The 15637-nt window shown below is 40.8% G+C and overlaps 1 protein-coding gene across 1 annotated transcript in view; it reads right to left on the reverse strand.

The window, feature by feature from the left end:
* Nucleotides 1-15637, reverse strand: part of LOC140478819 (very long-chain specific acyl-CoA dehydrogenase, mitochondrial-like) — a 73778-nt gene that overhangs the window by 25405 nt on the left and 32736 nt on the right. The window contains exons 7-11 of the mRNA XM_072572229.1: nt 13543-13666; nt 12225-12350; nt 8884-9082; nt 4867-4971; nt 925-1011 (exon numbers count right to left, since the gene is read on the reverse strand). Coding sequence (XP_072428330.1) covers nt 925-1011; nt 4867-4971; nt 8884-9082; nt 12225-12350; nt 13543-13666 — 641 coding nt within the window. The remainder of the gene's footprint in view (nt 1-924; nt 1012-4866; nt 4972-8883; nt 9083-12224; nt 12351-13542; nt 13667-15637) is intronic.

Raw genomic sequence — 15637 nt, forward strand, 5'->3', positions numbered from 1 at the left:
CACAGGCAGCTGCCCAAGCCAGGAATTGAACCCAGGTCCCGAGCACTGTAAGGTAGCAGAGCTAACCACTGAGCCACCGTGCCACTCCTGTTAGAGATCATCATTGCCTGACACTTAGGTACACAAAAGTTGCTTTCACTTAGACTAAGTCTAAATATTTTCTCGGTCTTGTTGCGCACAGGCACTGTATGCTTCAGTGTCTGCAGAGTTGGAAATACAACAGTGCAATCATCAGGCAACATCTGTATTTAAGGTCTGAAGGGAGTCATTCTGGCAAACATAAGTTATTGATGTTACTGATGAAACATGTTATTGATCAATAAGTTCCTAACAGCTTCTGTCACTTTGCTAATGATGAGAGGAGAATGATGAGATGGTAACAGGTCAGATTTCACTTTGCCATGTACTATATTGCCAGAAATTCATCTGGGTGGTTTTTCAAATTGTTGGGTAGATGGCAGCATTGTAGCTGTGCTGGAACAACTACTCTAAGTGGTGCAGCTAGAGTATAAGTCTGGAGCACAAGTCTTCAGCACAATCAGCAAATCATCTTTCTTGTTTAGATTTTTTGAATTGTTTTTTCACATGATATCACACTGCAAAACAGTAAGAGTATCCTGCTCCTCCTCTGACTTCCAGAATGCCGTTTAGCTAACTTCTCTTTTCCATTAAGAACATTTCTGGTTCTTGATTGACCCTTTTCACTTCCCAGTGATGTGGCCAAGAAACCCACTGTACTGAAAACTAAAGACACAAAACATTTACTACTTTATTGCATCATCTTCTGCTCTTGTAACATTGCTGGAGATTCATTGTAGTTCAGATTCAATCAAGCAAATAAGTAAGTTCTGTTACTAGGGAGATGGTAATAACAGTTTGCAACTTGATCCAATCACAACAGCAGTTCCTTCCGCCAATACTCACTGAAGCAAAGATCTTGCTAATTGCAGCTTCAATCTGGAATTCACTTGCTCCTGCATCCATATTAGCACTGACTATATAAGCCATCGACTGTAGAAATATACATGAGCTTTAGTAAAAGCATTATGTTATGATTATTTCATATTTAGTCCTTTTACTTATGTACTTAGAGTTGACTCGATACTCTCAAAAGAAAAAGAAAACTATTTTAAAATCAAATTAATTCAGTGGGTTGAATTCAAATCTCCTCTAGAATGCTATACAACTGGAGACAAAAGATACAAGGACCAAATTGATATCTGACACAAAAAAGCAATGCATCCTGACACATAAGTTTGCTAAGGTTCTTAGCGGCTTGGTGGTGTGATATTATAGAGATCACAATTGTTAAACAACTTTTCTCCTGCATACAAGAATGTGTGGTTCTTGATTTATCTAGCTTTTTAAATTTATTCCAAATGAAATGTGTTTTGCAAAGCACCTTTACAGTAGAGCAGACTACCAACATGCACAATAACAACAAAAAGTGGCAAATGTCTGAAATTACTAAGGAGACATCTGGTAACTTTTATGATCTTCAAAGGGAACCAAAGGCTGCTTCACAAGGAAGTTATTACAATCTATAATTTAATCCCAGCAAATCAAATTGTTGTGTAATCGGAAGGTAAATTAATCCTAGGCCAGATAAGATGCATCTCAGCATTTTTAAGGAAATAATAAAAGGATTAAGAAAATGGAGGAGGTCTTCCAATCAAGTTTAGCTTGCTTTGAAGGTGTGATAAAGGGATTGGATTCATTTGGATTTCAAACCGCTTCACAAATAATAGGGAGGATTTAATGCTCCACCCACTTCCCCCATGCCTACCCCCAATGTGGAAAACCTGGAAAACAAGGAGTTAGGGATAGGATCAAACATTCAAAGGCATTCAATGCCTGATTAAGAAGCCTGACATTTGGACGGGACATGTCACAAAGAATCATCCCTTCATCTCTGGTTCCCCTGCCTCCCTGTCCAAGATCCCATCCCACAAGCCCAATTGCTCCCCTCATCTTCCTTTTGCCCTGGAGTCCTTCCTGAACTCTGTTGTTTTATAGTTGCATTGCCTGCATCTAACACAATTACTAATGAGCAAAAAGAACTGCAGGGCCACTAATTGGTGGTCCTCAGTTGTTGACTTCTCCTGTCTCCACGGAATTTGCCTGAGTAACTGAGTATTTTCAGCATTTTCCTTTCCTCCTGCAAATTTTCAGCATTGTCTTATAAAATTCATAGCATATGGATTATCATTAATCTGCCATAATATTACTGTTTACTATTGCTATAATTTATTTAATGTTCTCACATAGGTTCTAGATCTCATAGTCTTAGAACCAGCAGCTAAATTTGCAAATGATATAAAGCTAATGAATACCGTAATGCCACATCTAAACACAGTGAGCTGTAGCAACATTTGAATATTCATGTGTATTGAGCAAATAGATAGAAGATCAAATTCAGTGGAGAGAAAATCACAAGGACAAAAATGTCCAATAAGGAAATAGAAGGAAAGGGAAAGAAAATAGATCATGCGTGAAGAAAGTGTTGGTATGCTTGCCTTTATTGGTCAGTGCATTGAGTATAGCAGTTGGGAGGTCATGTTGCAGCGGAACAGGACATTGGTGAAGCCACATTTGGAATACTGCATTCAGTTCTGGTCTCCATGCTACAGGTAAGATGTTGTTAAATTTGGAAGAGTTCCGAAATTATTTACACAATGTTGCTAGGGTTGGAAGATTTGCACTATAAGGAGAGGCTGAATAGGCTAGGGCTATTTTCCTGGAGCATTCCAGGCTGAGGGATGACCTTATAGAAGTTTGTAAACTCTTGATGGACAAGGATAGGGTGAATAGCCAACAATTTCCCATTGTTGTGGAGTCCAAAACTAGATGTTTAAAATGAGAGGGAAAATATTTAAAAGGGGCCTCAAGGGCAATGTTTTCATGCAGAGGGTGGTGTATATATGGAATGAGCTGCCAGAGGAGGTGTTGGAGTCTGGGACAGTTACAACATTTAAAAGGCAGCTAGATGCGTAAATGAATAGGAAGGGTTTAATAGGATAAGGGCCAAATGCGGGCAAATGGGAGTGGATTAATTTCTGAGAAAGGGTCACCAGATCCGAAATGTTAACTTTGATTTCTCTCCACAGATGCTGCCAGCCCTGCTGAAAATTTCCAGCAATTTCTGTTTTTGTTTCAAGATTAACTTACAATATCTGGTCAGCATGGACGAGTTGGACCGAAGGGTCTGTTTCAGTGCTGAACATCTCTGTGACTCTAACCCTGTGGAGCTTATTGAGTATGAGCTCCCATGGTAACAAGCAATAGCCTATCCAGCTAGAATTCATCACCTGAGTCCTTTATAAAGCAGATTATAGGACCTGCTGTGTTGCTGAGGTAGTGTCTCTACCTCCTAAACCAAGAAACCTGGGTTCAAGTCCCACCTACTCCAGACGTGTACAATAACATCACTGAACAGATTGGTTAGGTAATGTCTTGTTAATTTAAGTTTTAAAAAGATTAAGGCAGACCCAGGGATGAGAACCGCCTTGATTTTTGTGTTCAACAATGAATGATGTTGCTTTTTAGCTGGGTTTCCTGAGTTGTTACAATGTGGTAAATAGACAGATCTGGGATCCTCTGCTGAAAATGTGTTTCTGGAAAAGCGCAGCAGGTCAGGCAGCATCCAAGGAACAGGAGAATCGACGTTTCGGGCATCAGCCCTTCTTCAGGAATGAGGGGCTGATGCCCGAAACGCCGATTCTCCTGTTCCTTGGATGCTGCCTGACCTGCTGCGCTTTTCCAGAAACACATTTTCAGCTCTGATCTCCAGCATCTGCAGTCCTCACTTTCTCCTCGAAGATCTGGGATCCTCACTGACAATAGTTGAAGCTATTTGGTGACAGCAAAAACAAAATCATGTCATGTACCAGAAATATCCTACGTATTCTGAAACAAACCCAGAGTAACTCTGCAGCTCTGGCAGCATCTGTGGAGAGAGAAACAGTTGATGTTTCAAGTCTACAATGACACCCTTGGAAACAGACATAAACATGTCGTCTGTATTGTGTACCAGTCTGGTCACCAGAGTATGAAAGGGACTTTGCAGATATTGGAGACAGCAATCAGAATGGATTGGATTATGTGGAACAATTGTGTAAATAAAGCATTGTCTCTGAAGAAAAACTGAGCAATGATATGACTGTTCTTTTTATAACTCCAAAGGAACGACATAGTGTGAACCATGGAAAACTGTTCCACCTTTTTCAAGTAGAGGCACTGAATACCACCTACTTCAAAGGACCACATTAAAAATTAATTTGAGCAAATGGTATTTTAATGAGTGAATGATGAACTTAGACAGCAGGTTCCCTAGATAGGTGATAGTACTAGAGTTGATTAATTTAAATGAAAACTAGACTGATTCTTTCAGAACATGCTAATTTGGCATTTACTATGACTAATTTGATACAATGACTTATCTATGTGTTGCTTGCTTGGGAGAACAAATGACTTACGGTTTTGAAAGCTCTGCAGCATGGAAATTTGACTTGTTCTTTCTTTTGAGTCATTTCCAAACTAGCTAACAGAGATTAATTATGATAATTAATTAGCTACTTCATTATCATGTTAAGTAGCTACCAGGATGGTAGACAGCAAACGAGATGGGTCTTCTTCTCTGTCAAGTTATTCCTTTGTTCCCATTACATTTGCAACATTTTTCAGGATAAAATCTCTAAATAGCAAGAGAAAATGTGCTTCAACCTTCTGATTTTAACACCAGGTGTGACTGTTGCTATTCCAATTGAGATCTGCTAATTCAATAGAATTGGTGATTAAATGTGAGACTTTCCTGTCTGGATGACTCATTTGTATGCAATCTAGGAACTGGCGAGAGAAATATCATACCTCAGTTACATACTGTAACATAGCCATAGTAGCAATTTTCTCTTGAATGAGGCCATATGTGTGAATCTTGCTGCCAAATTGTGTTCGATTAGTAGCATGGTCAATCTATTAAAACAGTTACAAAAGATAAGATAAAGGGTATTGGATAAACAATGATAAACACTGAAGTTAAAAAGAAACAGAACGTTGCAAGTGGAGTTTATTGTTCTAGTTCAGTTCAAATCAAACCTGATGATTCTACTGTTTTTCAGCTTTTGTTTAATGCAGAAAATAGAAAAAAAATCATTCCAGTAATTAATACAAATGAAGAGGTGGCAGGGAGAGAGGAGCCTAGCAATATTGCAATCATGAGGGAAGTGACATTGAGCAAACTGATGGTGCTGTAACAAAAACCAAGTGCTGGAGAACCTCAGAAGAGTTTGCGGACAGGAAAAAAACAAAATTATTACTTCAGGTCCAGTGACTAATTTCTGTTTGAGCTGTAAGAAGAGGCTGGATAGGCTGGGACTTGTTTCCCTAGAGAAGACCAAGGGTTAACCTTATAGAGGCCTATAAAATCATGAGAGGCATTGATAAGGTAGATCACCAACAGCTTTTCCCCTTTGGTAGGGGAGTCTAAGACTAGAGGACATGAGTATAAGGCAAGGGGGAGAGATATAGTGGGACAACTTTTTCACCCAGAGGGTGATGTCTGGAATGGGCTGCCAGAGGTAGTTGTGGAGAAGAGCACAATTTTGTTATTTAAGAAACATTTGGACAGGTACAAGGACGGAGTAGCAATAGGGGGGATAGGGACAAAACACAAGCGAATGGGACTAGATCAATTATGAAATCTGGACAGTATGGACAAGTTTGGCTGAAGGGCCTGTTTCCATGCTGTAAACCACTATGACTCTTCATCAGAACTGAAAGCAGCTGAGAAGTGGTGGTATTTATGCTGATAACAGGGGGTGAGAGAAATGAGTGAGTTAAATAGGTGGAGAAGGTGCCCAGAGAAAGAGGGACAGCAAGAGAAAGATCAAGAGAGAGTGAGAGAGAGCAAGAGAGCATGAGAAAGAGAGACAAGATAAACTAAAGGGATTGCTGATAAGTCAGGAGGGAAATAAATGCTGAATATCTGCTATTGGGAAGTGTGAATAGTTAAAAATGGGTCAGTTGTGCTGAGAGCAACCCATTCACCTGGGGTGTGGGGTATGTAATAAACATGGAATCATTAAAATTAATGTTGAGTCCTGAGGGCTGTAAGTTACCAAGGTAGAGGATGAGGTGTTGGTCCTCCAACTTGCACTGAGCTTCACTGGAGCACTGCAGTAGGCCTCAGACATTGATATGAGAACACAATGGTGAGTTGAAGTGGCAGGTAACTGGAAGTTCATGGTCATTTTTACAAATGGAGTAGAAATATTCCCCAAAACGGTCACCATGTCTGTGTTTCATCTCCACAGTGTAGAAGAGACCACAATGTCAGCACCGAATACAGTAAACTAGATTAAATGATGTGCAAATAAATCACTGTTTCACCTGGAAGGTTTGTCTGGGCCTTGCATAGTGAGAAAGGAGGAGGCAAACATGCAAGCTTTACACCTTCTGTGACAGCACAGGAAGGTGCCATCGTGGCTGTAGGGAAGTGTTGGGAATGGATGTTATTGCAGAAAACCAAAGCTTACTGTAGGGAATAACACATTAGCATTATTAAAAGCTTGTCTGACAGAAAACTACATAAAGGAGTCTTTGTCATTGTCTGATTGGTTGGATGATAAGTGAAATCCTCAAGGGTTCTGCGACTTTATGATTCTGTATGCAAGAACTTTCAGAACCGTATACTATACTGTGGAAAAGATTTATCTAAAATACGTACCATTTCTTAGGAACAATATATTGAACTGGAAGAGTTGCACTGATAATCAATAATTATATTTTCATATGAAATAAAAAGATATTATTTCTGAAAATGCTGAACCTGGCTGACTCCATTACTGATATAAATACACTTAAATCCCACATTATTCATGGAGCAAGACAGTTTGTCCATGATTATAGTCACGAACTATGGTCTGGATTTGGAGACCTTGGGTAAACTAAGTTCAAGCAATCTTACTCTCATTGTGTTTCCAACCTAACTCATACACCCACCTACTCCCCATAACACCTCCATGCCCCCATTCCAATGTCAAAGCACTTTACCCTATACATATTATACATAATAAGGCTTGACTGAGATCCCAGACTTATAAAAGATTAATGAGAGTGGAAGGCTGCTGAACTGACTTGATGACTTTGCTTGTTTGACATTTTGTCATTATTAATATGTTGTTCTTTATGGAATCTCTTTAAATGTCTTAGCGATAATTTGCATAGAAGAAAGAAATAATGAAATACCTAGCTTCTATTATTGATACTTTAATAGTCTGTTTGATTGATAATTCTATAGGGTTCAAGAAATAGCAATTTTTCACAGAATTATCAATGGGTGTCATTTTATAATTATTTTTACACATGCCAGTGTTCCTATCAGGCCATTGGCTCTGGATATAGTGTACATTGAGTGAACGAAAATGAAAGGGTCATGAGATGACTTGGGGTATGGAGATGGCATACGGAGTGTCTTACAAAGACCCAGAGAACCAAGGCAGGCCTTCCAGTGAGTCTGTATCAGGCCTTGGAGACTTGCAGTGGCTGTTTCTGATCAGCTTCATACAACCGCTCCCTCCAATCCCACCCCCACCCCACCTCACGAATCAAACTCTCTCCAATTCCCCATTCCCCCCTCTCCAATCCCCCACACCCTTCCCCTCTCTCAAATCCCAGTCCCCCTCTCTCCAATCCTATCTCAAAGTGATATTTGGTTTTGAAAGAGCACTTTCTCCTCAGTAGTTGCAGTGAGCTAGAAACTTCCCTAAGTCAATAAGTGTGGCGCTGGAAAAGCACAGCCGGCCAGACAGCATCCGAAGAGCAGGAGAGCCAACGTTTTGAGCATAAGCTCTTCATCAGGAATGTGAAAACTTATGCTGAATCATCAACTCTCCTGCTCCTTGGATGCTGCCTCACTGGCTGTGCTTTTCCAGAGCTATACTTTTTGACTCTGATCTCCAGGATCTGCAGTCCTTACCTTCTCCTAGGAACTTCCCTGACTCAAACTATTCATGTCAAAGACGAGAATCTCTCCCTTTGTGTTTGAAATGGTGGCACTATGTTTTTATGCCCTTAACTTTATTTCCCGATTGTAACGCAGGAATAGATCAAAATCTCTGCAAAGTCTTTTTATATGTTGCATTTGGTCACAGGTCTGCAAATTAATTTATCAAAAGCTTAAAATTTATTTTATTCTACATTTTATTAAAAATGGGGAAGACAGCATCCAGAGGAGCAGAGGGCTGCTCTCTCATTAAGGAAAGACAATCAGAAGTGGTTTAACCTGGGGGTCATGAGGCCTCAGGAAAGGGGGAAGAGGTTGAGAAGGAGAATCCTTTGTGGTAACCTTGGCTGATGTAGGAATTGAACCCACACTGACAGGCCAAAAATCCAGCCAGCTCTAATAAACAGGATTCAAAGTCTAAGCACACCATGTAAGTGTTATAGATAAGAAAAGTCAAATTTAAGTTTCAGTGCAGCTATATTACTAGGAAATCCATTTTGCCAAGCATCAATTTTGGCAATGTTGAAAATCCAGTCCAGTTTTGAACCTTACAAACAGCATCATGTTACTTCCCCTCTCTAAACTGTTTTTGATCTTTGGTGTTCTCTTTTATCACTATATTCCCCTATTAAAAGGTTATATGGTAATTTTGATCTCTGCAAGCAGTTGAGTAGTAAAAGTTCTATGAGTAAAGCAACAGGCAACTTTCACATTTTACCTGCAATGAGCTGTGCATATCACATACAAAATAAAAGGTACCATGCTGGAGTCAAGGATCAGTAAGTATCTGTGGTACCAGTGATCCATATGTTTAAATCCAGGGTCTCATCTAAGACATTTACACACAAATGAATTGTAACATAAACCAAATGTTTGCTTACTGCTTTGGAAATAGCAGCAATCATTGTCCCTGAAAGGGCAGCAGCCATGCCGAATCGACCATTGTTCAATATGTTCATGGCGACTTTAAACCCATTGCCAACTCCACCTAGTACATTTTCTGCTGGCACCTTCACATTGTCAAAGTAAACCTCAGCTGTGTTGGAAGCCTTGATTCCCATCTTCTTTTCAGGAGGACCACTGAATCAAAGCAAAGAAAAAATACCTTGAGGCACCTGTGTCATCTTGATGGATCAGGAAGTGAGCAAGATCCAAGTAGACCACAAAGAAGATTGGATCTTCCACATATAATAATTATGCTGGCTCAGTGGTCAGCACTACTGCCCCAGGGACCCTCCCGGGTTCAATTCCATCCTTGGGTGATGGTCTGTGTGGAGTTTGCAGATTCTCCCAGAGTCTTGTGGGTTTCCTCCCACAAACCAAAGATGTGCAGGTTAGATGGATTGGCTGTGTTAAATTGCCCATAGTGTGCAGGTTAGGTGGGTTAGTCATGGGAAATGTAGAATTATGGGGGTGGGATGCGCTCTGGTGAGTCAGTGTGCCAACTGGCCTGTTTCCATATTGTAGGGATTCAATTAAACTTTTGAATGATAAAGTATGCAAATGATATTTTATTCCCTTCCCCCAAACTCTGTTTTTACACTATCCATTGGAAGGCCAGCAAATAACAGGGTACAAGACCTTGGTCAATTCTGTTTTGTGATTATGTCTGCACTTTTGCAGGGTTGGGTTAATTCAATATTCTTGCTTTTTCCATTCCAAATGGCAGGGATAGTCAGAAGCTGATTGTCACATGCTGCTTTACAGAATGATAGAATGCTGTTTTTGTCCATAATTCTCTATACAATGCAGTTGTCAATATCAGGTACACCAATTACCAAGGGGAGTGCCAGGGAAAATTCCAACAAATCTAACAGGAAAGGAAATACACCGACAATGACAATTATGAGTCAAGGAAATATGTAGGCATTTGTCCTCTCAACTGGAAACAATGAAAGCCACAGGGAGATCAATCTAAGAGAAGAAGGAAAATATTATCTTCAAAGATAAAAATGCACACCAGTATCTATTAAGTATCAAACAGGCTGAGAATGAAAAGCAGGAGCTATTTTGTAGGATACAATATAAACTGAGAATCTCCACACAATCAGCTCAAAAAAATCTAAAAAAAATCCTGTGAATGTGAATATTTACTGACAAAGCAGTTACAATAATTATAGCTAGCAATTATTGTTCATACCAACTTTAGACTGAATGTCTGCTAACACCCGTTATAGAAAAGACAACTAATGAAAAATCAAAAGACAGTGATGTTTTGATCAGTGACGCATTTAATAAATCTTCCATTCAAACAAACAACAATATATAGCACCTTAAACATAGGAACAGGATACAATACATCACACATGCAGCCTGTTGAGTCTGGTCCCCATTCAACACAGAACTACAGAAATATTATAGGACAGAAAGAGGCCCTTCAGTTGATCATATATTTTGGCCAAATAATCATCCAATGCCCTCTTGAAAGCCTCACACGATCATGGCTGATTGAATATGTCAATGTTTTTCACTCACCATATCCCTATAATCTTTTACACCACTGGTAATCAGAAATCTTTCAACTCTACCCTTAAACATACTGAAAGGAGGAGCTTCCACAGTCATCCATTGTAGAGAATTCCAAAGCCTCATAGACATCTGAAATATATAATTTATCCTCATTCCCTTTATTTTTGAAATGTGTCCAGTGGTTCTAGACTCTCCAACCAAGAAAAGCATCCTATTTATATCCTACAGAGTATTACGTAGGCTTTTGCAGGGAGAAAGTCCTAATCTTGGGAGTAGCAGCCAATCTGTTTGGCCAGCAGCTCCAACTAAGCTGGAAGTGCCAGGAACTCAATGGTGGCTGCTACTGGAGCTGCAGGCAGATCCACAGAGTACAGCAGAGATACTGGAGTGAGTTACATATGGGGTATTGGTTGGGGACCTGAGCAACCTTAGGTAGTTGGAGTGAGAGGGATGCAGAGGCTGGGTTGAGGACAGGTAGGTGTAGCCTCCTTACTCTACATTTCTTATGCAGCTGTTGGACAGTGAAAATGACACCTCCTCAACCAGAGTTCTGTCGTAGATCCAAGCATCCTTGAACGCATCCCACAGCATGCTATACACCACGAGCTAGCAACATCCCAGTCTGCACAAAGTAGAGAAGGCCGTTTGCCAGTTTCAGAACAACAAGGCTGCTGGAGCAGGCGGTATCCTTGCTGAGGCTTTGCAGTGTGGAGGCAAAGAGCTCCTGCTGCAGCTACATGCCCTCATCTGCATACCTGGAAGGAGGAGAGCATCATGAGAGAGCTCAGAGATGCCAGAGTCATGAACATTTTCAAAAGGGAACAAGTCTGATAACCACATGGGACTCTCCTTGCTGTCGAAGGTGAAAAAGTCATCACCAAGATCCTTCTCAACCATCTCCTGCCTGTTGCTGAGGAAGTTCTCCAGGAATCACAGTGTGGCTTTCAGCCACGGAAGGGCACAACGGACATGATTTTCACTGAGCAACAGCTGCATGGCCTTCTTTGACCTTACAAAGGCCTTTGACACCGTTGACAGGTAGTAGCAGATGGGTAAGAAAGAAACGGGGCACTATCCTCAGGGGCTTCCCTTGATATGTTTTTTAATTCACTCATGGGCATTGCTGGCTGGCCTGCCCTTATTACAAAGGGCACTCCCTGAATAGCATTCTCCCTCAGCTGCTATTTTAAAAACTAAAAGTAATTGGCTGTCCATTCCTGCCTGGCTATCCCAGCCATCTATATTATCATCTGGATACTATTGTTCAGGTCAACTGAGATTCCAACAAGCTATGCTGACCCTTAATTATTGATGTGTATTATATAAATATATAGTGGGCAAGTTCTCAATTTTGGCACCTGCTCACCCTCTCGATTGTGCGAGTGAGCTTGGTGATTAGGAAGGCTAGCCCACACACACACACACACACACACACACACACACAGACACACAGACACACACACACAGACACAGACACAATATCCAGCTCCCCATCTCTAATAGAAGTTAAGAAAAGATTTGGAGGAAAACCAAGACCAATAGACAAATAGATTGAGAAACAGATTGTAAAAGCTCCCACAAACTTTCAGGAAAACTATAAATGATCTAATAATATGAGATAATTGTAAGCATTTCTGACAACAGAGATAATAATAAACTGGAAGAAAAGTAGATACTTCACCAAACAGGCACTTCCTTAAAAATGCTTACCCGAAAATTGAGACAAAAAAACTCAACACTTTTTTCACTTAACTGAGACACTCCTCCAAATTTTCTTTCCACTATAAATGCAGTGATTTTGTCCTTCTCCTTTCCAGTGTGTTTGTCCTTGACAGTAGTTTTTGCAAACACAGTGAAGATTTCTGCTGTGCCCCCATTACTGAAAGAAATGCAAAAATAAATAACTGAACCAAATGTCCGTGCAATTAGTTCTCTTCTCACTGCTTAAAAATGTAGTTATCAACAGCTTAAACCTTCAATGAGGAGCAACAGTCAGTCAGGCAAATGGATTTTATGAATATATAGCCTTAAAATAACCGAAAACAACAAGAATGAAATTCACGCTAGATTAAGCAACCTGAATGTTTCTCTTTGGAATGGACTTCCTATCGGAAACATGTCTGACATCCCACAGTGCCCATCCCAGCTTCAACCCTGTGTCAGAGGACCTCATAAGAGGTTCAATACTAACTAACAGTGGATCACTGTTGTTAAGGTTAAAAGGTAATCCCCACTCCCTCTCTAGCAGCAATGAAACAGAACACATTCTATAGTGTGAAGTTGATCACACCATCTGAAGGTGCAATGAAATGCTTGTTGCAATGGAATGAGGACCCTCCATTGTGGGTTTTATCCAACAACAGGCCTATCAGTAGCTACAAAGACAAAAATTACTGGAAAAGCTCGGCAGGTCTGGCAGCATCTGAGGAACATCACTAGACCCGAAATGTTAACTGACTTCTCTCTACAGATGCTGCCAAACTTGCTGAGCTTTTCCAGCAAATTTCTGGGTCTTTTTTCTGACTTCCAGCATTCCCAGTTCTCTTGGTTTTTATTTCCTATTGATAACTACATTGTTGGTGCATTTAGATTAGATTAGATTACTTACAGTGTGGAAACAGGCCCTTCAGCCCAACAAGTCAACACCGACCCTCCAAAGAGCAACCCACCCAGACCCATTTTCCTACATTTACCCCTTCACCTAACACTACGGGCAATTTAGCATGGCCAATTCACCCAACCTGCACATTTTTGGACTGTGGGAGGAAACCAGAGCACCCAGAGGAAACCATGCAGACATAGGGAGAATGCACAAACTCCACACAGACAGTTGCCTGAGGCAGTAATTGAACCCGGGTCTCTGGTGCTGTGAGGCAGCAGTGCTAACTACTGTGCCACTGTACTGCTTAGTGAAGAAGGAGACTGCTTCAAGATTTTCCTTCATTCATTTTGGTAGGTACTACTACTTTTCCAGACTTAACATCTGCCGCATGGTGCATCCAGGAAACAAGAGAATTGTCAATTCATTTTACACTTGAAACCCTAATCTTGAGAATACAGTTGATACTCACCTAATCCAGAGTTTGCCCCCATTCAGAATGTAGTTTTCACCCTTCTCCACAGCAGTTGTTTTTATAGAGGCTGCATCAGACCCACTCGCTGTTTCAGTGAGGCAGAAGGCAGCTATTGTTTTACCTACAAATGGATAATCAAAAGAATAAGTAGGACAAAAGAATTTTTGTGGTTTGGCACCTATTTGGGATCTGGCGAAAATCCAAATGTCCTTTAGTGTTGAGTTTCCTTTTGTCAGTCCCTGCTAGTCGAAGTCAATCACATACATTCTCCCCAAATGACATGAAACTCACACTCTCACAGACAAAATTCACAGAAGGGTTAATCTGAAAACATAAAATTTAGCCAGTTTGGTACTGAGGAGGAAAAGTAAAGGGGATTTCTTTTCTCTACATGTTTCCCTTAATTTTCTCTTAATTTGCATTTCAGGAAGGAACCCAGCTGTTTAAAACAAACACCACCAGGTTATTGAATCACCAAATTAAAGAGACCCAGCTCTTTCTTTCCATTTGCAGGTTGCATGCAATCCTGGCCACGAAACATAACTTCTTCACAATACCTTCATTTTTGAAACCCCTGGATAACCCTAGGGGAGTTCAACACTACCTGGCAGCAAATTTTGCTCAGGACAATCACTCTTGTTCCCAATAATAATATGCCATCTCTCCTGGTCAAAAAAAGGTTTCAATTCTGGTGACAGCCCTTTGATTTCCCTGATCACTACCAGCTGTTCCAGATTTGCAGGACTAGACCTTTCTGCGTCCAAATACTACCCCAGGAAGGCATCTCACTTGAGATCATAGTGTGCCAACACCTTAGAGGATGATACCTGTTTCTTCACTTCCCTGAGAGCTTTGTTTTAGCTGCACAATCATTTCTAAGGCTGACCTTTTTTTCAGAGTTGATACAAAAATGGCATGATGGAGGTCAGGTTATGTATGAACTTTTCATAATAATTCATTAGCCCAAGAAAAGCCCTAAGCTCTGGTACAGACATGGGAGCCGGGCACCTTCCATCACCCCCACTTTATCTTCCATAGGTGTATCCTGGTCTTGTCAACTCTGAAGCACAGATAGGTCACGTGAGATGCCTGGAACACATATTTTTCTCTTCTAAGGCGTACACCCATCTGGGAGAAATGTTTGAGCACTATATCCAAGTTCTCCAAGTGCTACTTATTGGTCTCTCCTTTTATTAGTGCATCACCCAGATAAATAATGACCTGAGGTAGCCCTTGTAAAGTTGTCTGCTAGAAAAGAGCACAAGGTGATGATACCCCAAACGGCAGTCTTGTATATTGGTACAAACCTTTATGGGTAGTAATTGTGGTGCACTTCTGGGACTCCTCATCTACTCAGAATTGTAGGTACACATAGCTCATTCCAGCTTCGTGAAGGACAGCACCTCTTCCACCACCCTGCCAACTTTGCGTACAAGTTGTCTATGAGATGGATTGCATATTTATCCAGCTGCACACAAAGTGGATTACTGTTTGTTTAACTTCCCCACAAAGGTGAACCGACCTATCGGGTGCTTCACAACTGACACAACCAGTGCTGCCCATTCCACAAACTGGACTGGTTTGATGATTCCCTCACTTTCCAGCCTTTTGATTTCTGCCTCTACTTTTGCCTGTAATACAAATGGCACTGAGCAGGCCTGGCAGAATCGTGGAATTGCTTTCTGATCAACATGCAAGGGGGTCTTGCTCCTTTGATAGCCCCTAGACCCTCCTGAAAGATGTCCGGGTATTTAATTAGGACTTAACTCAGGCAGTCATTTTCTAATTGAAAAATGTTGAGCAAATCTCTCAGCCAATTTTGCCCCATCAAGCCTGGGCCCAAGCCTTTTACCACAATCAGTAGTGAATAAACCAGCTGCATCTCAAAAGAAATTGGAATCAAAGTTTTACACTGAATCTGTAAAGGTTCCCAGTATAGGTTCTCAGTCCAGTTGAGGTCTTGTGCAAATTTAAAGGGTGGATTCCAGAGTGAATTTTAATAAAAACTAGTTTTGTGTTTCCTGAAACTGCCACACCAGCACTGACCTCCATTAGAACTGGGTAACCATTTTACCAGATGTTTATTTGGTTG

This window comes from Chiloscyllium punctatum, chromosome 6 (assembly GCF_047496795.1).
Source record: "Chiloscyllium punctatum isolate Juve2018m chromosome 6, sChiPun1.3, whole genome shotgun sequence".
Classification (NCBI taxonomy): Eukaryota; Metazoa; Chordata; class Chondrichthyes; order Orectolobiformes; family Hemiscylliidae; genus Chiloscyllium; species Chiloscyllium punctatum.